Source organism: Symphalangus syndactylus, chromosome 14, assembly GCF_028878055.3.
Source record: "Symphalangus syndactylus isolate Jambi chromosome 14, NHGRI_mSymSyn1-v2.1_pri, whole genome shotgun sequence".
NCBI lineage: Eukaryota > Metazoa > Chordata > Mammalia > Primates > Hylobatidae > Symphalangus > Symphalangus syndactylus.
In genome coordinates, this window is record NC_072436.2 from 114,599,515 (window position 1) to 114,624,135 (window position 24,621).

Here is a 24,621-nt window from a genome sequence, read left to right on the forward strand (position 1 = left end):
AGCTGAGTCCTGTCACGTACAGGATGCAGCCGCTCCTGCTTCCACAGCACCCGTGCCAGGGTGAGGCTCCCTCCCATGGCGCCCCTGCCCCTCCCACGGGGTGGCGGTCTTCTGGCCCCAGAGCTCTGTTGGCAGCCACCCTGTCCCTGGGGCAGGTTTGAACCTAGCACCTCAGTAATCTGGGCACAATACCCCAGAATGTGGCTTGGGGGAGAAGGGCCTTTGCCCACCGCTCTCCAAAGCCACAGCGGGCAGTAGTGGGCTCAGGACCTGAACCTTGGGATGCTCTGCCTGGAATCTTCTGTCTCAGTTCCTGTCACCTGTGCGCCCTCAGCACCTACCTCCTTCCCAGCCTTCCAGTTCCTGCTCTAGGTGGCAGATTGAGAGGGAGGAACACCTGCAGGGTCAGGGAGAAAGCCCGGATCAGGCCTGCAGGGGCTCAGGGCAGTGGTGGCCTCATGTCAGGGCCGGGTTCCTGGCACATCCACGACATACAAGCCATCTTTGCAACTCACTTTTATTGTTTCTTTATAAACTTCCTCTCCCATGGAGGAATATATTGTTATAGTCATTAGCTTATCTCTTTTTTTTAAAAACTCTATGCTAACAGCAGTGGAGCCAAGAGGAGGAAAAACATAAGCTACAATAGAAAGGCACTTAGAACCTGTTAAAATACTGACATCCTGGAATGTGCAACAACAAACCAATGACAACCACAAAAAGTACACCGGCCCTGCCGAGCCTGGTCCGTCACCGAGTCGCATGCTGAGCTCGTCGGCCTTCCAGTGCCCTGTTCCTCCGCTCTGCTCAAGTCGCAAACCCATGAGCCCGCCAGGGACTTAAGGCCTGGGGCCCTCACAGGGGTGGGGGCTGCTCAGGGCCTGGGTAGGGCCCACAGAAAGGAGACCAGCTCCCTCCTACCTTGCTCATAGCCCCTTCGAGGGGCAGAGCCAGTGCGGCTGGGCCGTTAGGGCTGGAGTCCAAAGCCCAGTGGCAAGGTGGGCCGGGTCAGGGTGACCCCTCTGGGACAGAAGGGCAGTCTGGGAGAGGGTGGGGTCAGCAGAGCTGCCAGAGGACCTGCAGGGCCACTAAGGACCCCAAGGCTGTCTGGGCAGCTGCCTCGTTCTACAGATGGGAAGGTGGAAGGGCTTGGCCACTCAGAGGCCTGGTGACAGGGCAGCCCTAGAAGGCAGAACTCCCAGCTGCCAGGTGGGAGAGGGAGCAGGGAGAGGCCCCAGATGGGGGGCGCATGGCTGCGTCCATCCCCCAGGGCGTCCTGGGATGGGACTGGGGCACAAGGCCCTCCAGCACCACCCTTAAGTGGTTCTGGCCCCTGCCAGGGTTCCTCTTGAGTGGCACAGAACCTGGGGGGGCCCGCTAGGTGTTAGGGGTAAAGAAATGCCTCTGAGAAAGCAGCCCAGCAGGGAAAAGCCAGAGGAAGCAATGTGTCATGAGTCCAGCACCCTCCTCCAGCCACTGCTTCCCTCAAGGCCTTCAGTCCACAGCCTCCAGAAAGCTCCCAACACAGCACTGACTGGGAGCCCCCTCCCCTGCATGCTGTCACTTGGAGCCCCCAGACCAGGAGCTGTGTCCCAGCCTGTGGTCGGTCATCCCCAGCCAGCCTCCCCTTCCTGGTACAGGACCAAGGACCCGAAGGCCTCCGCAGGGGGCACTGCCCAGGCCAGACCGAGCAGGGGTGGAAGGAGGAAGACGGGGCACTGGGCCTGGCCCCACATGCTCCCTGAGCTAGGGCCCAGGCCACTCAGTATCCTGACACCACAGCTGGCCTGGCACCTCCCCTTGCCAGCTCAGGGGCCCTCAGACCTGCTTCCCACGCTTCCAGGGTGCCCCAAAAGGTAGAGGGAGGAGACCCTGGGGTGCAGGGGTGGAGTGCCCAGCTATCCCGTCTGGTACTGTGGGCCTGGCCTGGGGTGAGGAGGGCGGCTGCAGAGCGGGCCTCCCTCTAACTGGGAGGCGCCTTGTCCTGGGGGGCATGCTTCTACCTGGGGCTTTGCAGGGGCCCGCATCTGTCTTGCTTTCCCTCTGGAGGCAGGGTCAGAGGGAAAGGGGTCCAAGGAGCCCCCAGGGCAGGGGCTGGGTAAGCCTAGGAGGGAAGGGCAGGCCTCTGGTCCCTAGGGGCTCCTCTCAGGAAGGGGGAGTCTGGTGCCAGCAGGAATGGCAGATGCCACCCCCTCTGCTGGGAGAGGGCGACTTGCCCTGGGTGGTCACTAGGTGAGGGAGGTGCCAGGGTGGGAGAGGGAAACGGGAGGAGGTCGGGCAGGGGAAAGCCTCTCAGAAGCTGAGGGCCAGGTCGTGGGGGACAAACAGGAGCGAGGCTTCAGCACCCAGGAGCACAGCTCTCCCTGCATGACAGGCCAGGTCCCCACCCGGGGGCTGGGAGGCCAGCCATGAATGACCTAGCACCAACCTTGCTCCCGGTGGGCTGCGGCTGCCTGGGCAGTAGGACATTATTGCTATTTCACAGAAGAGTTTCTGTTCGTCGGGGGCAGTGCCGGGAGCTGCTGGCGGGGCCACCACAGCTGTCCGTAGGGTGGGCTCAGTTCACCACAGCCGGTTTGAGCAGCACCGAGCCCGGCGGGATGACCACCCAGCCAGGGGCCAACGCCTCTGGGCTGCTGGCGGCTGAGTTGACGCCCGTGGACAGGTCCAGCACGGTGCCTGGCAGCAGGGGGAGTCCATCGGGGCTTGGCCGGGAGCAGCTGCTCTCCGTCCTTTCGAGGGGCGTCTTGCGGCCCTCCACGCCCAGGGCCCTGGTGGGCACCAACCCACGCCCCTTCTCCCCCTCGGCCTTGCCACCAGCGGCGCCAGCGAGGAGGGAGACCACAGGCAAGCCCAGTCCGCCAGCCCCAAAGGGCGAGGGCAGCAGCGGGTTCTTGGCCAGATTGAGAGGCAGGACGGGGCCTGGCAGCCCAGGGCCCATGCCCCCCCCACCCCCACTGCCCGCACCATTGCCACAGGCCAGGGCACTGAGGTCGAGGGGGCCGGGGGCCAGGGGTAGGGGCAGGCCGGGCAGGCCAGAGCCTCCAAAGAGGGCAGCTGGGTTGGGGATGATGATCTGGGCCCCACTGACATAGGGGCTGCCGTCGGGGGTTGGCAGTGGTGGCTTGGGGGGTGGGCGCAGCTGTAGGAGCTCTTGCTGCTCGTGGGACACGAAGTGGCCGTGGGCCTTGATGTGCTTGCGCAGTGAGCTGGGGTCCGTGTAGCGCTTGTGGCAGCCGGGCATCTTGCAGTAGTAGGGCTTGTCCACGTAGTGGGTGCGCGTGTGCTTAAAGCGGTCACTGGAGTTGGAATAGCGCTTGTTGCAGCCCTCGTAGGGGCAGACGTAGGGCTTCTCACCTACAGGGTGGTGCAGTGCAGTGCCGCCGTGAGGGGTCTCTCCCCTTCCTGGGTCTCACCCCAGGCACTCAACATTCCCCCAGGCCAAGCACCCCCTGGGAGCACAGATGCCCCAATTCTGGGGGCAGGGGGCATCCCCGGCATGTGGCATGAGATCTACCCCCACGCAGGGCACAGAGGCTGAAAACCCAGCCTGGTTGACTCCAGCTCTGCCTGGCCTCGCCCTGCACCGTCTGCTACAGAGGGTGTGCCTTTCAGCAGCAGAACATGGCTTTGGAGGCCGGGCCCGGTGGCTCACTCCTATAATTTCAGCACTTTGGGAGGCCAAGGCAGGCAGATCACTTGAGGCCAGGAGTTCCAGACCAGCAGGGCCAACATGGTGAGACTTCATCTCTACTAAAAATACAAAAACTAGCTGGGTGTGGTGGCGGGTGCCTGTAATCCCAGCTACCTCAGAGGCTGAGGCAGGAGAATCACTTGAACCTGGGAGGCGGAGGTTGCAGCGAGCCGAGATCATGCCACTGCACTCCAGCCTGGGTGACAGAGTGAGTCTGTCTCAAGAAAAAAAGACACCATGGCCTTGGAGATCACATCCTGGCACAAGGCGCCCAGCGTGGGCCTGGCCACAGGGAGTGCTGCCTCGGCGCCACTGCCCTCACTCAACAAATGGCTGAAGGTTCACCAGGCATCTGCTGCTGCCCTGGCCAGAGCAGGGGGCCACATGTAGTGACTGACCTCCTGATACATGGCTCTTCACCTGGAGATGTGCTGCCAGGGTGAAATAAACACCAGGAAAAAACATACACATCAGCACCTTGAGGCTTTGTCATGAAATGAAGAACTTCCATATCTCACCGATTTGTCTTTAATATCGAATTGATAACACATTGGATGTACTGGGGTCAACGAACCATATTACAATTAATTTCACCCATTTCTTTTTGCTGTTTTTTATGCAGCGATTGGGAAATGTAAAATTATGTCTGTGGCTCCAACAGCCAGAGCTGTCCTGCTATGGGCCTGGGCTGTAGTCGAGTGAAGCGGACCTGGCCTCTGCGATCACAGAGGTGGCATTAGTCAGATGATACCCACGGGACCCAGGAAATGGCATTGGTGCTCCAAGAGCAGGTGCTGGGTGGGGGGTCTGACCCTCAGAGGATGCTTCCCCCAGCAAACTGCATTGGAAAAGGGACTCCTGGGTGATGAGGTCAACCCTTATCTCTGAGGCCCGGGACTTACTTACAGTCCCCTCCCCCTGGGGACCTGCCCAGCCGGTCTCAGCTGAGCGCCCCCTTCATGGGCCAAGCAGCCTGGCCCCGGCCTCTTACCTGTGTGCGACCGGTTGTGGATCTTCAGGTTCTCCAGGCGGGAGAAGCTCTTGCTGCAGGTCGGACAGCGGTGCGGCTTCTCGTTGGTGTGTGTGCGGATGTGGATGAGCATCTTGTACCTGCTCCAGGGAGGGCAGGGGGCGTGGCTCAGCTCACTGGAGACCCCAGCCCTCCCTCTACGCCTCTCTCCCCCGCCTCACCTGGCGTTGAAGCCTCGGCCATGGCGAGCGCAGCCCTCCCAGTGGCAGCAGTACCCCGCGTCCTTCTCGGGCTTGACATGGTAGTCGTTGACGTGGTCCACCAGGTCTTGCAGGAGCTCAAAGAGCTGGTTACACTGCGGGGGATGGGAAGTGTTCTGAGCCCATGCGGGGTGATCTGCCCCAGACTCCACACCACTCTTCCTGGCCCCCACTCACCTTGGCCCAGCGACACACCAGCTGCTTGGGCAGGGGCAGGTCTGGCGAGAGGCACTTGTCCTTGGGAGGGGTAAGGAAGGAGGAGGCAGGCAGGTGCAGGGCCCCCCCGGAGCCGAGGGGCAGGAAGAACTGGAAGGAGCTGGGGACACCATCCAAATAGCGCAGTGGCTGGAAGTCCTGGGGTGCGAAGGGAGGGCTAGTCAAGGTACCGCTGGCCCGGAGCGCCCCTGTCCCATCTGTAGTGGACTGAATGGTGTCCCCAAACAGAGACATTCAGGTCCTCTTCTCCCCAGCCCCTACCTGTGCATGTGGCCTTATTTGGAACTAGGGTCTTTGCAGATGTGATCAAGTTAACATGAGGTCACACTAGATTAGGGTGGGCCCGACATCCAGTGACTGGTACGTTTTTTTAATTTTTATTTTCTTAATTAAAAAAAAATATAGGCCGGGCGCGGTGGCTCACGCCTGTAATCCCAGCACTTTGGGAGGCCAAGGCGGGCGGATCACGAGGTCAGGAGATCGAGACCATCCTGGCTAACACGGTGAAACCCCGTCTCTACTAAAAAATACAAAAAAATTAGCCGGGCGAGGTGGCGGGCGCCTGTAGTCCCAGCTACGCGGGAGGCTGAGGCAGGAGAATGGCGTGAACCCCAGGGGACGGAGCCTGCAGTGAGCCGAGATTGCGCCACTGCACTCCAGCCTGGGTGAAAGAGCGAGACTCCTTCTCAAAAAAATAAAAAAATAAAAAACAAAAAATAAAAAAATATATATAGCCAGGTGCGGTGGCTCACGCCTGTAATCCCAGTGCTTTGGGAGGCTGAGGTGGGCAGATCACTTGAGGTCAGGAGTTCAAGATCAGCCTGGCCAATATGGTGAAACCCCAATTCTGCTAAAAATACAAAAATTAGCCAGGCCTGGTGGCACATACCTGTAATCTCAGCTATTTGGGAGGCTGAGGCAGGAGAATTGCTTGAACCTGGGAGGCAGAGGTTGCAGTGAGCCGAGATCATGCCACTGCACTCCAGCCTGGGTGACAGAGCTAGACCCTGTTAAAAAAAAAAAAAAAAAAAAAAAACGGGCACAGTGGCTCACACCTGTAATCCCAGAACTTTGGGAGGCCGAGATGGGCAGATCACTTGAGGTCAGGAGTTCAAGATTAGCCTGACAAACATGGTGAAACCCCGTCTCTACTGAAAATACAAAATCAGCCAGCTGTGGTGGTGTGTACCTGTAGTCCCAGCTTGCGAGGCTGAGGCAGGAGAATCGTTTGAACCCGGGAGGCAGAGGTTGCAGCGAGCTGAGATCCAGGCCACTGCACTGCAGTCTGGGCAGTGGAGCAAGACTCTGTCTCAAAAAAAAATAAATAAAAAAATAAATAGAGATGGGGTCTTGCTATGTTGCCCAGGCTAGTTTTGAACTCCTGGGCTCAAGCGATCTTCCCACTTCGGCCTCCTAAAGTGCTGGGGTTACAGGTGTGAGCCACCATGCCCGGCCATGACTGGTGTCTTTATAAGAGAAAGCAGAGAGAGATTCGGACACAGGGGGACAAAGACCGTGTGAAGACAGGGCAGAGCCTGGAGTGAAGCAGCTACCAGGCTACAGTGCCAGGCATTGCCAGAAGCCGCCAGAAGGCAGGAGAGAGGCAGGGAAGGTTCTCCCCTAGAGCCTTCCAGGTAGACTGCAGCCTCCGGAATCATGAGGGTAACATGTCTGTTGTTTTCAACCACTCAGTGTTGGGGTACTTTGTCATGGCAACCCCAGGAAACCCTCTCTCTGGAACTCTCACCCCTCCTTACCGAGGCACTGGGCACTGGAGGCAGGTCACCATTGCCCTGGCGCTCAGGGGACAGCGAGCTACTGCCATTGGGGGAGTCCAGCCCAGATGGTGGTGACAAGCTGAGGTCCACAAGAGGGGCTGCTGAAAAGCGTCCCTCCACCTTCTCAGGGAACTTGGAGTTCAGCAGGAAGCCTAAGGGAGAGGCACAATTCAGAGAGTGCTGGAGCGTAGAGTCCCGGTGGGCCAGGTCCTCCTGCCTCCGAACCCCCACGGTGACCTTGGGAGCAGACACCAGCCATGCCCCCAGACCACACGAATCTGAGGAGCAGCCTGTGGAGCTGACAGGTGTGTGACACCACCCACCACCTCTGAGCCCCCGTGAGCCGGCAGGAGGAAGTGCCCGCTTTACAGACGGGAATGGTCTGGCAGACAGGGTTAATAACAGAACAGCACGAACCCAGGGCCCCTGGGTCCCTGCCAGACGGGCAGGTAGGAACCTTTCTAGCTTTTCCCAGGCCCCTTCCTGCCTCAGTGCTTCCTTCTGTAAAGTGGCAGGTTCAGGCTGGGCTGCTCCCATAGCCTTCCCCTTCGGACAAGCGGTGAATCTGGTCTCCGGGTGAATCTGCTCTTGGGGGCAGGACAGAAGTGGTGCACGCCACCCTAGGCCCGAGCACTGGGAATCTCTGAGAGCCACCTGCTGGGCTCAGACCCAGCCTCTACTGCCCGGGTTGGCCAGCTGCACCACTCCACAGCCCACGGTGCAGGTCCTGAGACCACTGCCACTCCTTCTGAATGCCTGGTTGCCCAACCAGCTGTTCCAGATCTGCCCAGAGGCCTCAGTTTGCATCGTGTGCTAGCCAAGTGAGCTGGGTGTTGGAGCTCCCACCTCCCTCCAGACATACACTGCTGGGCGGATGGAAGGACAAGCGTGTAGGCTTCCCATGAACCGTAAGCCAAGAGGGGCTGCAGCTACATGCTGGTGGACACACTTGGCCATTCTCTCTGTCACCATGGCTGGATCAGGGCTGAGTCCCCCTGCCCTGCCCAGGGCCAGTACCTGAGGGCGGGGAGCCTGGAGAGCCAGGTGTGGGGCTGTCATCCACCAGGCCCAGCTCCCTGTGCAGAGCACGGGGCCGGACCACACCCAGCGTCCTCTCCCGCTTCTCTCTCGCCGCCCGGAGCTTGGTGATACTCAGCTTCAGGTCAAGCGGCTCGTCCAGGGAGTGCATGGTGAGGGGGGCTGGAGTTGGAGGTGGCAGCAGGCAGTGGGCTCCCAGCTAGTCTTCACGCAGGAATCTGGGGAAGGACAGGAGCTGTGCTGTGGCACTGAGACCCCAGGCTTCTCCTCGGGCTGCACTCATGACAGTCTAACAGGAGCAGGAGCAGGGGGCAGTGTGAGGTTGTCTCCTGGGTAGGGAGACCCTCCGAGCGACCTGACTGGCAGCTATCATGAGGGGAGAGTCAACAGCCGCCTCAGAGATTCCACATCCGCTTCCCATGAGTCTCTTGGGGAAGACAAAGCTCATGTTCTCCATTTTGCCATGAAACTGAATTTTATTTATTTGCTGACAGGGTCTCGCTCTGTCACTCAGGCTGGAGTGCAAGTGGCACAATCATAGCTCACTGCAACTTCGACCTCCTAGGCTCAAGCGATCCTCCCACCTCAGCCTCCCTGGTAGCTGGGACTACAGGCAGGCACCACTACTGGCTAATTAAAACTGATAAGAACAGATACTACACTTGATCTTAGCCAAAAGGCCGAGAAGCGATTACTACTGGCTAATTAAAAAAAAATTTTTTTTTTTTTTGTAGAGATGGGGTCTTGCCATGTTGCCCAAACTGATCTCGAACTCCTGGCCTCAAGCAATCCTCCTGCCTTGGCCTCCCAAAACGCTGGGATTACATGCCTGAGCCACCACACTTGGCGAAACTGAGTCTTTTAGAGGCATCGCCTCAGATTGCAGAGCTCAGAAGTGGAAGAACTATCAGACTTGCCAAGACCAGCTCAGTCGGGAGACTAATCCAGCAGCGCTAGAGGAATTAAAGACACACACACACAAATATAGCGGTGTAGGGTGGGAAATCAGGGGTCTCACAGCCTTCAGAGCTGAGAGCCTCTAACGGAGATTTACCCACGTATTTATTGACAGCAAGCCAGTGATAAGCATAGTTTCTATAGATTATAGACTAACTAAAGTATTCCTTATGGGAAATAAAGGGATGGATCTGGCTAGTTATCTGCAGCAGGAACGTGTCCTTAAGGCACAGATCGCTCATGCTCGTTTGTGGTTTAAGAACGCCTTTGGCTGGGCGCGGTAACTCATGCCTGTAATCCCAGCACTTTGGGAGGCCGAGGTGGGGGGATCACGAGGTCAGGAGATAGAGACCATCCTGGCTAACACGGTGAAACCCCATCTCTACTAAATAACAACAAAAAAAAATTAGCCAGGTGTGGTGGCAGGCGCCTATAGTCCCAGCTACTTGGGAGGCTGAGGCAGGAGAATGGCATGAACCCGGGAGGCAGAGCTTGCAGTGAGCTGAGATCGCACCACTGCACTCCAGCCTGGGCGACTGAGCAAGACTCTGTCTCAAAAAAACAAACAAACAAAAAAACGCTTTTAAGTAGTTTTTCTGCCCCGGGTGGGCCAGGTGTTCCTTGCCCTCATTCTGGTAAACCTACAACCTTCCAGCGTGGGCGTCATGGCCATCATGAACATGTCATAGCGCTGCAGAGATTTTATTTATGGCCAGTTTTGGGGCTAGTTTACAGCCAGATTTTGCGGGGGCCTGTTCCCAACAAGATTCAAGGCCTGAAGCCAGATCTCCCAGGAACTGGCTAGCCGAGTCCTAACAGCCATTTCTAACAGAGCAGGAGCCATGCTCCGGACTCCCACCCTGTTTGACCCCAAAGATCTAGAACCAGGCCAGGGGGCAAGGAGCATCCTCTGAAATGGCCAGCAGGCAGCCACGCTCACCTCCAAGGAACTCGCACCAGGCAAACCGAGGAAGTGGGCACAGCCAGGGGCCACACCTCCCTCCCTGCAGAGGCCTAGAGGAGAGGCATCGCAAGCCAGGGAGCCCCAGGGCGCTGGGCCGCCACCAGGGGGCAGCTGGGGATTGTGGCCTGGCCCTGCCGGCTGGGGCAGGGTTGGTGGAGTTGACCAGCTCTATCTGCGGGTTAACATATAAATATGTAGAAATTATTTTTTACTGGAGATGATATTATTTTGGTATAACTTCCCATGCTGTAATTTTCATCATTTTTCTTAGAATTTCTCACTGGTTTAATTTTCGTTTTCTTTTTGGAAATGGAGTTTGTCAGTCACCCAGGCTGGAGTGCAGTGGCGCCATCTGGGCTCACTGCAACCTCTGCCTCCCGAGTTCAAGCGATTCTCCTGCCTCAGCCTCCCGAGTAGCTGGGATTACAGGCGTACACCATCACACCCAGCTAATTTTTCTATTTTTAGTAGCGACAGGGTTTCACCATGTTGGCCAGGCTGGTTTCAAACTCCTGACCTCAGGTGATCTGTCCGCCTCGGCCTCCCAACGTGCTGGGATTACAGGTGTGAGCCACCTCGCCCCACCTGGTGTAATTTTCCTCACATGCAAATGATTTAACAGTATCCACCGACCCAAGAGCAAGGTCAACGCTTCATTCTAAACCCAAACTTCACATTCAGAGCACCAATCTTTTCCTACGCGGTTAAACACGACATTTCCTTGCGTTTGTTCATTGGGATTATTACAACTTGAAAATCTAACTGCCACACAATCACACTGTGAGATCCCGTCTTTCGTGGTATTGGGGTCTTTACTCAATACCAAAGGGCAGCCATGGTGGACATAACTACTACATGGTGAAATACTTTGGATATGCCCCTGTGTGTTTCCCTGGGGGCTAGCATGGCCTGTGAGTGGGGAGAGCTGCCCCGATGCTGTCCACAGGGCAGGACAGGAAAGCAGCTCCCACGTCCTCCCCTTCTGCCCTGACTCTCCAAGCAAGTAGGGCATAAAACGGTCCCCCCTTCACTGGAGATCCTCTGCTTCTAGGGACACATCCCAAGACCCCACCCCAACATGGCTGATACAGGGGTCTCAGCACAGGGAGGCTGCCCACCTCTCCCAAGCCTGCATCATCAGAGTCAGGGCAGCTGTGCTAGGCCGTGGAACCTAGGTCTGCGACTCGCCCCTGTTGGAGCCGTCAGATTGTTTGAATTTGCCTCCCAGGCCATGCATGGGCCAGAGGCTCCCAGAGATGCAGTGGGGTAGGGACCACACCCCCGCTAGCAGGTGGGTGGGTGACAGTGATGGGTGGACCAGGGTCCCCTCCACCATTTCTCTGGCTGGACAGGGAGTTGCCCTCTGCCTGAACCCCTGCCAGTTCCATCTGTCTATCTGTGTGTCTATCGTCCTGCTACCTGTTTATTTTTAGACACAGGCGCAGTCCAGCCTCCCCGAAGCTCCTCTGTGCTGGGAGCCTGGATGGGGAGGAAGGAAGTAAATATTTATGCTGATGAAGAATTCAGGAGCCAGGAAGGGCTGGTGGCCTGGTCCCTTGGCTGGCCCAGGGCCACAGGCCTCACCACAGCCTCTGTCCTCACCCCCACCCCCACCCTTCCGGAGAAGGGGACCACAAGGGCAGGATGGTTTGGGAACTGGGAATTCCAGCTGACGGGGACACTCAACTGGCAGCGCTGCCCAAGCAACATCCTTTGGCACCTGCCCCACTGCCTTCCCAGGACAGATGGGGACTCGGGGGAGCCAGGGGCCCTGAGTCACCTTGTTCTTAGGGCCTGCAGGGGACACTTCCCCAGGAGGAGCCTGTCTCCCCAGGTGGGGCCAGCCACACGGCCCAAAGCCAGAGGGAGGACTCCAATGCCCCCCCTTCATCAGCAGGCCCAGTCCCCAGAGGCACCCCCACACAATTCCTGCCACTGGGTCCTGCCAGGGAGGCAGGGGTTCATTCCAATGCAGGCCAGACCCCGGCACAGAGCCTGGGTCCCCGCCCCCGGGAAAGGAAGGAGCTGCCCCTAGCCCTACACCTCCCAGCATCCCCGTTCCAGGCCCTCCCCACCCAGAGTTTTTCTTCCTATGGAGGCCCCACCCCAGAGGGGAGACGGTCAGTGACCCTGCTTCAGTCCTGACCTTGGCCAGCCTTAAAGCCTCCCCTTCCACCCCCGCCCCGACCGGCAGCAGCCAGCTCTGGGCTCTGCTCTGTGCTTTGTTCCCGGCTGGGTGAAGGGGGCAGGCGAGAGCCAGGTTCCTGCTCTCCTGAAAGCCTCGGAGGCCCAGAGCGGGGAGCAGCGGGCCTGCAACCTGGGAACCCTGAGTGAGTGCCCATGAGCGGGTGGCCGTGGCTCTCCCCAGCGTGAGGCCGACAGCCTGGCTCTGGACAAGCTCAGCCGGAGGCCCGGGGTACTGCGGGGTCCCGAGGGCAGGAGCCGGCTCTCGGTCAGGTGGGGGCACCCTGTGGATGCTCCCCGGGCGCAGCGCAAGGCCTGCCGGCCCCACGCCCCTCTGCGCCTCCTAGTGGAGCCTTCCGTGCCTCAGTTTCCCCCCTGGTGGGACCGCGCAGCGTGGAGGGTGCACAGAGCCCAGGGCCGCGTCTCTCGAGCACCCAGCCCGGGATGCGCCCACGGCAGCGCCCCCACACGCAAGGGCCCAGGGGTTGGGGCGAGGGCTGGGGGTGTCGGTGGGGGGTGGGGGCCGCCGCGGTGGTCGCGGAACCGGCCGCTGCGCGGCTCCTCCAGCTGCAAAAGGAACTAATTAGAGCGGGGCTAGCGGGAGGAAGCGGCTGCGGCGAGGGAGGAAGCGCGCGGGGGCGGCCGCGGGGACCACCGGGGCGGCGGGGGCTTCGGGGGACCGCGCCCGGCCCTTCCCACCCCCCCCAGAGCGGGGGTCACCCAGAGGGTGGGCTGGGCGGGCCCCCCGCCACCCCGGCCGAGACAATGGCTGCTATTGTGTGCCCGCCCGCAGCCGGAGCAGAAGGCCCCCAGCTGCTGCGCTGGCGGAGCCACCCGGCCCCCCGCCCGCAGTCCCCGGCCAGGCCAGGTAGCCAAGGATCCCGCCCCGGCAGGCGGGGCCGGCCACTGTCCCCACCCTCCCTACTGGAAGGCACGGGGCGACCCAGCACACTCAGGGAAACTAAGGCCCGGAAAAGACAGTCTCTTCCAGGGCCCCTTGGCCTGGGGTGGGTCATACACCAGAGGGGGTAAAGGACCGTTAGGTACTGACCACGTGTCAGGCCCATCTGTCCATGGATTCACTGAGCCCTCTACAACCCTGCCTGGCAGTCAGTAGCTGCTGTCATTTTCCCGGTCTCACAGATGGGGAAACTGAGGTTTGAGATCACTAGGCTAATAGGGAGCTGGCTGGAGTCCTGCTCTGAATAAAGCTCCTTCTAGGCCAGGCGCGGTGGCTGACGCCTGTAAGCCCAGCACATTGGCAGGCCGAGGCAGGAGAATCCCTTGAGTGCAGGAGGTCTACACCAGCCTGGGCAACATGGAAAAATCCCGTTTGAAATACAAAAATCAGCTAGGTGGCCGGGCGCAGTGGCTCATGCCTGTAATCCCAGCACTTTGGGAGGCCGAGGGCGGATCACCTGAGGTCAGGAGTTCCAGACCAGCCTGGCCAACACGGCGAAACCCTGTCTCTACTAAAAATACAAAAATTAGCCGGGCCCGGTGGCGGGTGTCTGTAATTCCAGCTACCCGGGAGGCTGAGACAGGAGAATCACTTGAACCAGGGAGGCGGAAGTTGCAGTGAACTGAGATCACACCACTGCACTCCAGCGTGGGCAACGGAGCGAGACTCCATCTCGGAAAGAAAAAAAAATAGCTGGGCGTGGAAGCAGGGACCTGTGGTCCAGCTACTCGGGAGGCTGAGGTGGGAGGTTCGCCTGAGCCTGGGAAGTTTGAGGCTGCAGTAAGCCGAGATCACACCACTGCACTCCAGCCTGTCTCAAAAAACAACAAAAAAAGCTCCTCCTTTCCTGCTTCGGGGAGGGTGGCTGGCAGGCCCTGGGCCTGTGGAGGAGCAGGGTGCACTGGGGGGCTGTGTGCACCCACCCTGAGAACCACTTGGTCTCTTTGCAGAAGGAAGCGGGTCCTCTGTAAGATGGGGCTGCATCCCTGCCCCGCTCCCAGCAGCATGGGGTCAGGTGAGTGACCAGCGTGGCAGTTTTGTCGAGGGCAATGTGAGGAACACCCCTTGCCTTGGAGTGTCCTGCGAGTGCCCTTTTGGTCAGCAGTGGCCATTTAGCTGAGGACTTGAGGACAAGGCCTCAAGATGCATCTCTCAGAAGTCTGTGTGGTCACCTTTGTTTTTTGTTGTTGTTGTTGTTTTTTGAGATGGAGTCTCACTCTGTCGCCCAGGCTGGAGTGCACAGGCGCGATCTCAGCTCACTGCAAGCTCTGCCTCCCAGGTTCACGGCATTCTCCTGCCTCAGCCTCCCGAGTAGCTGGGACTACAGGCACCCGCCACCATGCCTGGCTAATTTTTTTTCTTGTATTTTTTTAGTAGAGACAGGGTTTCACCGTGTGTTAGCCAGGATGGTCTCGATCTCCTGACCTCGTGATCCGCCCGCCTCGGCCTCCCAAAGTGCTGGGATTACAGGCGTGAGCCACCAAGCCTGGCCTTTTTTTTTTTTTTTTTTTTTTAAGACACAGAGTCTTGCTCTGTCTCCCAGGCTGGAGTGCAGCGGTGTGATCATAGCTAACTGCAGCCTAGGCTCAAGAGATCCTCCTGCCTCAGCCTGCAGAGCAGCTAGGACCACAGGTGCACCATCACCACACCCAGCTAATTTTTAAATTTCTTATTTTGCAGAGATGGGGGTCTCACTGTGTCATCCAGGCTGGTCTCGAACTCCTGGACTCAAGCCATCCTCCTGTCTCTGCCTCCCAAAGTGCTAGGATTACAGGCAGGAGCCACCACGCCCAGCCCATGGTCTTCTAATTTAACAGAAAGAGGAAGTGAGTCCCTGGTCACTCCTGAACCAGTCAGCGAAGCCCTGGTCTGTGGGTGTCCCTGAGTCTATTACTGGAACCATCACTTCAGCACTCTGGTCTTACAGATGGGGAAACTGAGGGCTGAAGGGGGAGGCATCCAGCCCAGGCTGCACAAGTAGGTGGCAAACCCACAACTGGAAGCCACGGGCAAGCAGCATGAGGACAGTATCCACAGCCAGGTGCGGACAGGCATGCCTCTCCTGTGAAGGCAGGTGCTGTTTCATCCCCATTTTATGGATGCAAAAACTGAGGCTCAGGGGAGTGAAGTGACCCATCCAAGGTCACACAGCTTGTCCATGGCAGAGCTGGGTTTCAACCCCAGGTAAGTCCAGAAGCCATGTTCACCATTGGCCCTTCCTATGCCAGGGGCTCAGGCTTGGTACCCCCTCCCCGCTCAGGGACTTGTGGGGCTAGGAGGGACAGCAGAGCAGGCAGTGGGTGGGCGCTGGAGGGGCTGGCTGGGGTGGGGGGCCTACCAGGAGGCTTGGAGAGCCGAGGGCAGATCTGCTGCCAAAGCAAACGGCCCCACATCCCCGAATTCCTGGGAACCAGCTGCGGCTCCCTGCTCTGGCCAAGAGCTCCACCCTCCTTGGCCGCCCAGCAGCAGGGGCTGGAGGGCAGGGGCAGGGCCTGCTGGGGGCCCCAGGCAGGAGGCCTCGTCCTCTCAGGGACCCCCTTCCTGACCAGGCAGCAGAACCGGGCGCGAAACCTGGGGCCCCACCCGGCTCTGCTGCTCCCTCTGCGTCTCTTCAGTCTGAGCCTCATCCCCCTCATCCCAAATGGGATTATACAGGACCCCCATGTTGGGTTTCAGGGAGAAACCAATGCAGTGCTGCACATCCAATCATTATTGAGTGCTTCTCATTCGTCCGTAACGTTCAGCACGGAGAACAGAGCCTGGCACATAGTAGGTGCTTAATAAAACGTGCTGAATGAATTGTCGCCAGTGTGCATGAGTCCACAGCCTTTGGCCCGTCTACCACTGTGAGGGCAGCTGAGTGGGGACTGGCCATCCCCTCTACGCCACTGCAGTCTCACCCCCAACCAGGAGAACTTGGGCTCTGCCGCCAGCCAGCTAACATGCCCCCTAAACAAGCCTATGCCCCTCAAAGAACCTCAGGCTTCTTCGATCCTGGGGAGTGAACACAGCTGGCCTTAACCACCTTCCAGAGCCCAACTGCATCAAAGAAAGAGCACTAGAAGGCCCCGGGGAGGCCTGATCAACCCTGGAAGGAGCTGGCCGCAGAGAGGCCTCCTCCCAGGGCTGGGGAGGGAGGAGCTTATCCTGAGGCCTGGCCCAGCAGATCCCAGGAGAGGGGCCAGGGCAGGCGGCACTTCCTGGAAGAGTGGGGGGTTCACCGTCCCTGGGAACCTTTAGCTCAGTAGGCAGCCCCTCCCCCTCCCAAGACGGGGCACTCAGCCAGCACCCCCAGACCTTTTGGGAGGGCAGAGCCCCCGCCCCCCGCCCAGGTGGGAACACAAGGGGCCCCAGGTGACCCAGCCAGGGCTGACCTCTGCTTTCTGCCATGGGGTCCTCGGGAAAGCACCTGAAGATGGGACGTGCCAGGGATCTTGTTTCTGCGTGTTCACAGAGTGTGCCCCAGGGCCAGGCTGCCTGGTTACAGCCCCCTGTGCCACCCCTGGCTGTGGGAACTCAGAAGGGCCCTGCTGTCTCTGAGCCTTGGTTTCCTTGTAGGTAACACAGGAACCACGGCAATGGTTCCTGGGAAGCAGGGCATCCTGCAAGGGAGGGCCTTGTCCCCATGCCTGCCAGAAAGAAGGTGCCAGCTACTGGTAACCCAGAGGATTCTTGTTTCCAGCCCTAGGCTGGGGGTGCCCTGCACAGCAACTTGGGCCTGCCAAGGTCACCCAGATAATTCAGGCAGAGCTGAAGCTGGAAGACGGGCTGGAGGGCTTCCCTGCCCTGCACCAGCCCGGGCTTCCTAGGAGATGCCCCACCAGATGCACTTCCTTCTCCAACGCCAGCAGGGAGGGTGACACCGGGCTCCGGGAGCCCCGGCACACACACGCACACTAACACAGATGGCCATGGCAGTCCAGCTGCAGGGCCGGCCTGGCACAGAGGCCTCCCCATCCTGGTGGCTCAGGGCCCCTGCTGCAGCGGCCTCCACCCCCCGCTGCCTGCCCGCTGCTGCACCTTTGCACAACTATGTCTGGTATTTTCCTGTCTGCCCAGCTTTGGGGGGGTGCTTGGAGTTATGAGCACCGCCTGCACCTGGGCCCCAGCCAGAGGAAAGCCCGCCCCGCAGCCCCCACACCTGCCCACCCCCCCAGGCTGGGAGGGGAAGGGACCAGAGCACTGGGCCCTGCCACCCAAATCCCTGGGAGGGGCTGGCACCAGGGAGCGAGACAGGGATGCACGCCCAGCAAGGCTGGGGCACAGACAGCCCAGGCCCTGCCAGGCAGCACTGCCATTCTCGGCAGACCTAGCGAGAGCTATCTGGGGCCAGCAAAGGGATGGGCCAGTGTCGCACAGGACGTGAACAGGCCCCCACAGCACCCCCAGATGTACAGACACCTGTGCACAAATGTGGCACACACAGGACATGACAGTAACCCCTTGCCCCAGTGTTGGGGCCAGGACTCAGGAGCCTTGGCTTATGGGGGAGAGCAGAGATGAGGCCCGGTCCCCAGAAGGAAACACCACGCCTCCCAAGCCACGCCTGGCTGCAGGCAGATCCCACAAGGAGCTCTTAAGTCCTGGGGGGTGGGGGGCATGCCCGTGGTCCACGCCTCCCCTGCCCGGGGCCAGGTACCAGGTCCACTGGGAACGGCACCTGCCAACTCCCAGAGCAGGAGTGGGTAAGGCGGGCGGTGGACCTTGGCCTGCCCTCCTGCCTCGGTTCTCCAACCACGCATTCATGCATTCCAACACCAGGCCCTGCTAGATCGAGCCGGACCTTGAGGGTGCCCCGACCAAGGTGGGGTGGGAGAAACAGTGTCGGGGCGCTGCTCCTGCAGGGGGTCGGGCACAGATCCGAGTCAGCCTCATGGACATGGGGTGAAGAGCCTTGGGGTGGTGGGAGCCCTGTGGGCCGGTGCCCAGTCAGCATGCCCGCTGCACACGGTCCATCGCCCTGATGACCCCGTGAACAGATGCCATTTTTCCCATTTTCCATGTGGGGAAACCTGCCACTGTCACAGAGCCAGCAAGGGGCACAGCTGGGTTCGCCTGCAGACCCCAAAGCCCAATGCCGCAGAGGACCAGAGGCATGGCCCGGCAAATCTGCAGTGACTCTGCCAGTCATGGAGTAAAGGAGGAGGCAGGAGAGAAAGCGGCCCCTCAGAGAGGCTGGGACAGAACCTAGAGAGCACTGGGGAGCCACAGAGTACTCTACACAGAAGAGTGCCACCTGCTCTCTCAGCCCAGAGCCTCCTGCCCCAGGCCGTCTCCTTTGGCACCCCCCTTCCTCAGGATCCCCTGCCCCCTGGGAACCTGATGCTCCCAGGCGCCAGCTCCTCCCTCACCACCATCCATGCCCCCCTGTTCTCCTCCAGCCACCATCCTCTTCTGCCGCCTCCTCCAAGTGCTCCCTGGTTCACCCTCCTCAACCTCGGTCTCTGGAGCCGCACACGGGCTGTGGGTCCAGGTACCCAAGGGCCTGCTGGGCAAAGACCTGCCTCTGTCCACCCCTGCTGGAGGCAGGCTGTCCCGGGTCCAAGTCCTTGCCAATGCATCACTGAAGCCACAATGTCACCTGTGCACAGTGTGGTGGACACAGCCCCGACCTTCAGCCCCAGGCCTCCCACTGGCCCTGGCATCCACAGCCTCCTTCCAAGAAGGGAGCCTAGGAGTGGGCCGGGATACGTCTGGGATGCCGGGCAGCTCCAGACCCACTGTGTCTACTGAAGAGAAGGCCTCACCAGCAGACCCCTGCCCCAGTTCCCACGGCCCCTGGCATGGAGCCCACCCCTTCCACCAGAGTGAACTGGGCAGTGGGGCAGGGAACCCAGAATGAGAAAACTAGGCCTGGGTTTCCCCATCCACAGGAGGGGCCTGCTGAGAGGACAACCGAAGCTCCAAGAACTCCAACCACTCACCTTACGTGGCACAGTGGCACCTGCCCTTCACACATCCCAACACCTGGCACTCCGCGAATGAGTCCATCTCATTCATGTATTCATTCACTCGACAGACATTCCCGCCCTTACCCCCAGGTGAGGAGGGGAGGTGTAGGTATGGGGGGGTTCATGCCCAAAGAGAAATGTGACTTGCCCAAGGTCAAGGCTAGAAGGAGGGGCTGGTCCTCCTGACACAGATGCCTCTTTCTCCCTGTCCCAGGCAAGGGACCCAGGAACAGAGCTGGACAAGGGTGGGGTGGCCCCTAGGAACCACTCTGGCCAGCTGGGATGGCGGGAAGGGCCCAGATACCCCCCAGCTCCATCTCCTGCCACGCCCGCCCAGCCCTGGCCCCCAGCCCCAGACAGCTGGGCAAGATCAGGCCCAGCAGGGCACTGCACACACCGGACTCCAGCCCATGCCCTCCTCCTCAGCCACCCGACCCTCTCTGCTCGCCTACTCTGGAAGAAAGCAAGTCCAGAAGCCGGGGACAGCCTCCAAAGCCATCGAGGTCCTTTTCCTTCCAAAGGGGAACACCCACCGGCAGGATCTGCCAGGCATGGTGGCTCCAGGCCCTTGGGGCCCAGCGTCCCTAGAACCAAGCAGGGTGACCACTAGGTGCTCTGGGGGGTGCTGGGGGAGGCCGGGGCTGGCAGGGAGACGAGCACCAGCACAGGGTTGGGGGGACTTCAGAATAGGGAGGAGAATGGTGGCCCCTACAGCCTTGCGGGGAGGGGACATCCCAGCTCAGAGTCAGTCTGCCTGGAAGTTGGGGTGGGGAATGGGGGCTCTGGATGAAGGCGGGAGTGGCCCAGGGGAGAACTGGCCCAGGCAGGCTGGGACTTGCTAGACAGCCCCAGGCAGACGATGCAGGGAAGGGGAGAGGCTTCTTCCAGACACATCGGTCCCCATCATGCCCTTGCAGTGGACGTGGGGGCAGGAGTGGAGCTGGGGGGATGCCCAGGCTGAACCGACATTTCAGGGGTCAGGGCCAGACAGCCCCAGACTCCAGTTTCCCTCTGTTCTTCCCTGATTGGGAGTGACCTCGGGCCAAACCCTCAAATGTCTCAGAGCCTCAGTTTCCCCCCACCAGCCTCCGATGACCTCTTGACTCCCAGGGTCCCAGCGAGGCTGCCTTGGGAGCATGCTGTGCCAGCGGTGGGGACCCTCCATGTGAAGGGCAGGACTGTTTTCCGGAGGCTCCCGGCCGGGGGCTGACTCAGTCCACTCAGCGGTCTCCTGGGGCCTCTGCTGGCTTCCCACCCGCCCTTGGCCATGACTGGAGGAAGGGGCCAGGGCTGGGTCTCCATCCCTTCTCCGGCAGCCATCTGCCAAGGCTGGAGTCCGTGTGCACGCACATGTGACACTCACAGGCTGGCCCCTCCCTGCGGTGGGCACTACCTGGCCTCTCAGGCACCGAAGACAAAGGGCACGAGGAGCCCAAGTCACCCGCCCCCCAGCCATCGAACTGGAAGAGTCTCAGCCCCACCCATCCCCCAGCAGGGGCCGCTGGAGCAGATGGGAAGCCCCCACCTCTCAGCTGGAATCACTTCCCATCTCCATGCCCCCCAGGCCCACTTAGCCTGGCCACCAGCTAACCAGAATCCTCCAGCCCATCTGGGGGAGCGGGGGAGTGGAAGGCAAGTACCTGGCCTCTGTGCCTGCCCAGCCTCACCCAGGGGCTAAGCCGGAGCCAGGAGAGAAACCTGGGTCTCCTCCGGGCTGTGCCCTTCAGACCCCGCCACCATCATCACCATGATCCCTCTCCAGTCCCTGGGATCAAAGCAGTGCCCTCCACCCTGGCCCCCCAGCAGAGTACTAGAGGTGCTCGTTGGAAGCGTGGAGTCCCCGCCCCCAGCCACGCCTGACTTAGAATTCACCAGGGTGGGGCGGAGGCGGCCACCTCAGAAACCACTGAGAGGCAGATGTGTCCCGGGAGACTCACTAGGGCTGCAGTCCCCACACCCAGGGCTGGCAGCAGGCTGGGGCAGGGCGAGCGTTCCCAGAGACATGAACCCCCAGATACATATCCTCAACCCATCTCTGTGGACCTTTTCACAGCCCCTGGGAAGGGAGGCAACTTAGGCAGAGGGTGGAGAGCATCTTTCGGCTGGTCCCAGAGATCCCCTAGCCAGCAAGGAGAGAGTCTCTTACTGCTCAATACACAGCCCCGCCAAGCTGGGGATGCCCCCTACCCCTGAGAAGGGCATTTATCTGGGTGAGGGGAAGACCACCCAGGATCTTCTGGGGTTCCCCTGTGGCCTCGGTCACCTGCTGTGAAATAAAGTAACAATTATAGCCCTGAGAAGAGGAAGGGATTCAGGGGACACTTTTCTCTGCAGCCACCCCCGCCCCAATTCCACCCAGCACAAGGCCTCTCCCATGGAATCCATTTCCTCCTTAGGTGCCGGAGCCTCATGGGCCTCCCCTTAGAGGCAGGAACCTTCGGAGGCAGCCTCTGGGGCTGGGGGGCAGGCCAGGTGACCCCCAAAACTGCCTCCCCAGGAGCCCCCCCTCAGATGCCCCACAAGAGCACCACATCTGGTCCCCCAGTCACAGCTGTCGCCACCCTCCCTCATCCAGAGATTGCCCCAAACCCTGGCCAGCACTGGCCCTCACCCCCTGGTCCAAGAGGGGAATTCAGATTCCAGGCGAGTGCAGCGGGTGGCTAGAAATACACATGGGAAATTGTTGCCGGGAAAACACATTCTTCCCCCTCTATGGCTGCCGGGACCCTGAGAGGATTAGGTAGTGAGAAGACACTCCCACCGCCCGGGGCCAAGGCCAGGACGGGAAGGAGGGTGGAGGGGAGAGTGGGGGCCTTGGAAATGGGGTCCAGGCCTTCCTCCAGGCCCCGAGAAGGGGCCCTGGGAGACCTTTGTCTTCCCTCCGGCCTGTTCACTCTCAGCCCTCTACTTGTCCTCCCTGCAAGGGGAGTTCAGGCGGGGGAAGAAATCGCTGTGGCTACCCAGGCGCAGCTAGGTTTCTCAGAAACAAAAGCTTTGGGGGGACGCAGTTCACACGATTGTTTGCAATGAGGTTTTGGGATGTCTGTGGCATCCAGTTATTCATCCGGGCTCCACCCTCGGATAATTGAGAGTTGGCTTTTGTTGGATTTACACCCTCTCTCCTCCCCCGACCCCCCTCCACCCAGGCTTCTCATGGACTCTGGGAGCTCACCTGGTCTGACCCCTTGGTTTCATAGACAAGGCCGGGAGAGGGGAGGAGCCTGACCCAAGGACCACTGGAAGTTAGTGGTGGAGCCAAGACTTGAACCCAGGGCAGGAGACTCCCAGGCCAGGGGCTTTCCCCGGTCACCCTCCAGGCTGTGACTGGGCTCCAGCCAATCCCCAGAAGCCACTGACCCCAAAAAGCAGCAGTGCCTGGAAGTGGGGTGACTCACTGTCTGGCTTCCCAGGGCACCCCCTCCCCATTGGTGAGGGAGGGACTGGCAGGTGTCCCTGTGTAGAGAGCCAGGAGCAAGGAGAGAACTCCCCAGGGGGCCTGGGCCAGGGTCACTCAGGGGCCGAAGAGCCCCAGCTGGAGGGATTTAACACCAAAGGTCAAAGGTCACAGACAGGGAAGGGCGGGCAGGCACAGGGGGTCAGGGGGTCAGCGCTAATGGCAGCTCTGGAAAGGAGGGGGGAGGAGAAAAGGCTAAGAAAAACAGGGTTGCTTCCAAGGGGTCCGCACACCCCCCAAAACACCATCCCAAGTCCCTAGCACTGTCTCCTGCTTGGCTGGCTGCAGACAGGGCCAAGTTAAGCTGGAGGTGGGCGGTAAAATGGGCCAGGCTGGAGCTTGGCAAAGGGTGTCCCGGGAGGGGCCTCCCAGGTGCAGCCCCTCCTCCTGTGCAGGCCAGGCCAGCTAGGAGGCCCAGCCTGGGCTCTGGGGAGAAGCAGAAGCAGAGGGGGAGGTCCGAGGTCACCCGGGAGGGGTGTGTGGGTTGGGCCTGGACAGCTGTGGCACTGTGGCACCAGAATGGGGCTTGGGGAGGGGTGACCCAAGGGGCCAGTTTCCCCTCCCCTGAGCCAGGAGGCTGGAAGGCCCTCTGAAGCACAGTGTCTCTGGGCTTCCTCCCCAGCCACAGGCTGGCCCCACCTTCCCTCCAGGATGCCAGGACACGCAGGATGGCGGCCTACTACCCAGGGTGCCAGCCTCCGAGAACCATGGCCCAGGCCCTTTCCATGGCCCAGACCAAGCCCAGGCCTTGGCCAGGTCCCCAGCCGGCCTGGCTGCCCCCTCAGTGTCAAGCGTTCCCTCCAGAGCCAAGATCCTGGGCTGTGATGGCTGGGGGCCCAGGGCCCCTCCCAGCATCCCTTCCAGCTTCCCAGGCCCCAGGGCAGGGCTGGGCAACTCCTTGAAACCATTGCTTCCCGGCCACCCTCCGGCCAGGCTGGGCGGGCCCTCCTGGACAGGCAGACAGGCTGCACGCTGCCCTGCTGTGGCCCAAGTACCCTGCTGGGCAAGGCAGCATGCCAAGGCCTCCAGGTGCCAGCCTGGATTCCAGCCCCATCCCAGGGGGCCAGCGGGGAAGCTCTGCGTGCATCTCCTCCCTCGGGATGCACCTGCCTCGCCCCCTCCTCCATCCGCTCCAGACCCGCCCTCCGGCGAGTATGGATCCCCCTGCCATCTCCTCCCTGCCAGGCCCCTCGCCTGCGTCCACCCAGACCGCAGGGGAGTAACAAGTGCCGGACTTGTCCCAAACTCCCCGTCCTGACCCTCCAGGGACGCCCCTTCCCGACATCCAAGGAAGGACCCGGGCTTGCGAGGGGCAGCAGGAGGGAGACTTTCCCGGCCAAGGGAGGAGGCACCTTCCAAAGCCCTTCCTAGAAGCAGCCCCGGCGCGGCCGAGAGGAGGGGCGGCTGCCCGGGACAACTTCATGCCCAGGCTCCGGGTGCCCCCCTCTCACCTCGCCGCACGCCCCTCACCGCGGCTGCCCAACTTCCCAGCTGAAGTTTGCGCTCGCCCCGGGCCCAGGCGCTGCTCGGCCGGGCCTCCAGACGGAGGGAGGGAAGGAGGGAGAAGAAAGACCGAGAGCTCGAGGGACCCGGCCGGGGAGCCGGCGAGGGAGGGAGCGCGCGAGCCAGCGAGCGAGCGAACGCGGGGGCCTCGGCGAGGGCTCACAATGGCCCGGGGCGCGGACGCGAGCGGGGGAGGCGACCCTCGGGCCCCACAGCCCCAGCGCGACAGGCGCGCCCCCACTCCCGCCCCGGCCCGGTCCCCACGGCGCGACGCCCGGGGGGCTTCCTACCTCAGCGGCGGGGGCGATCGGGATCCGGGCTGTGGGCTCCGGCGGTCGGGGCGCGCGGGGAGCCGAGCGGGGGAGGGGCCGGGGCGGGCGGGGGCCGGGGCGCGAGGCTCACGGGGCGCGGGCTCCCCTGGCACGGCCGCCCGGCGCCCGGCCGCTCCGCCACATCTGCAGCTCGGGCAGGGAAGGTGGCCGCGGCGGCCGGGCCGTGCGGGGATGTCTTAGAGGGAGGGCGGGCGGGCGGGCGGGAGGAGGGAGGAGGGAGGCGGCGGGAGGAGGGCCCGGCGGCCGCGGAGGAGGGCGAGGAGGAGGGGCGCGGGGGGCGGCCTCCACCCCTCCCCTCGCTCGCTCGCTCGCTCCCGCCCTCCCAGCAAAACCCCTCTCACCGCTGCGGCCCCAGGCCC

At 61.2% G+C, this 24,621-nt stretch overlaps 1 protein-coding gene and 1 pseudogene across 6 annotated transcripts; both read right to left on the reverse strand.

Annotated features, from left to right (window-relative positions):
• Positions 1-501: 501 nt before the first annotated feature.
• Positions 502-24,621, reverse strand: GLIS2 (GLIS family zinc finger 2). Of its 6 annotated transcripts, none has more exons than XM_063618306.1 (7): positions 24,604-24,621; positions 7,936-8,174; positions 6,898-7,070; positions 5,102-5,278; positions 4,886-5,019; positions 4,686-4,804; positions 502-3,357 (listed from the first exon to the last, which is right to left on the reverse strand). In XM_063618306.1, exons 2-7 carry the CDS (start codon positions 8,105-8,107, stop codon positions 2,558-2,560), a joined length of 1,575 nt encoding a protein of 524 aa, XP_063474376.1. In that variant the 5' UTR covers positions 8,108-8,174; positions 24,604-24,621; the 3' UTR covers positions 502-2,557. The 6 variants fall into 6 exon arrangements, with proteins under 6 accessions (XP_063474376.1, XP_055098843.1, XP_063474375.1 ...); XM_055242868.2 differs by lacking the exon at positions 24,604-24,621 and adding an exon at positions 24,221-24,594; XM_063618305.1 differs by lacking the exon at positions 24,604-24,621 and adding an exon at positions 9,854-9,931.
• On the reverse strand, positions 8,526-8,648 carry LOC129463376 (uncharacterized; annotated as a pseudogene).

Coding starts and splice junctions, on each gene's coding strand:
- GLIS2 (XM_063618306.1), bottom strand. CDS start 8,107: ATGCACTCCCTGGACGAGCCGCTTGACCTGAAGCTGAGTATCACCAAG. Junction 5,279..6,897: donor CTCCAGTGCCCAGTGCCTCG/GTAAGGAGGGGT, acceptor TTCGCACCCCAG/GACTTCCAGCCACTGCGCTA. Junction 3,358..4,685: donor CCACAACCGGTCGCACACAG/GTAAGAGGCCGG, acceptor ACCACCCTGTAG/GTGAGAAGCCCTACGTCTGC.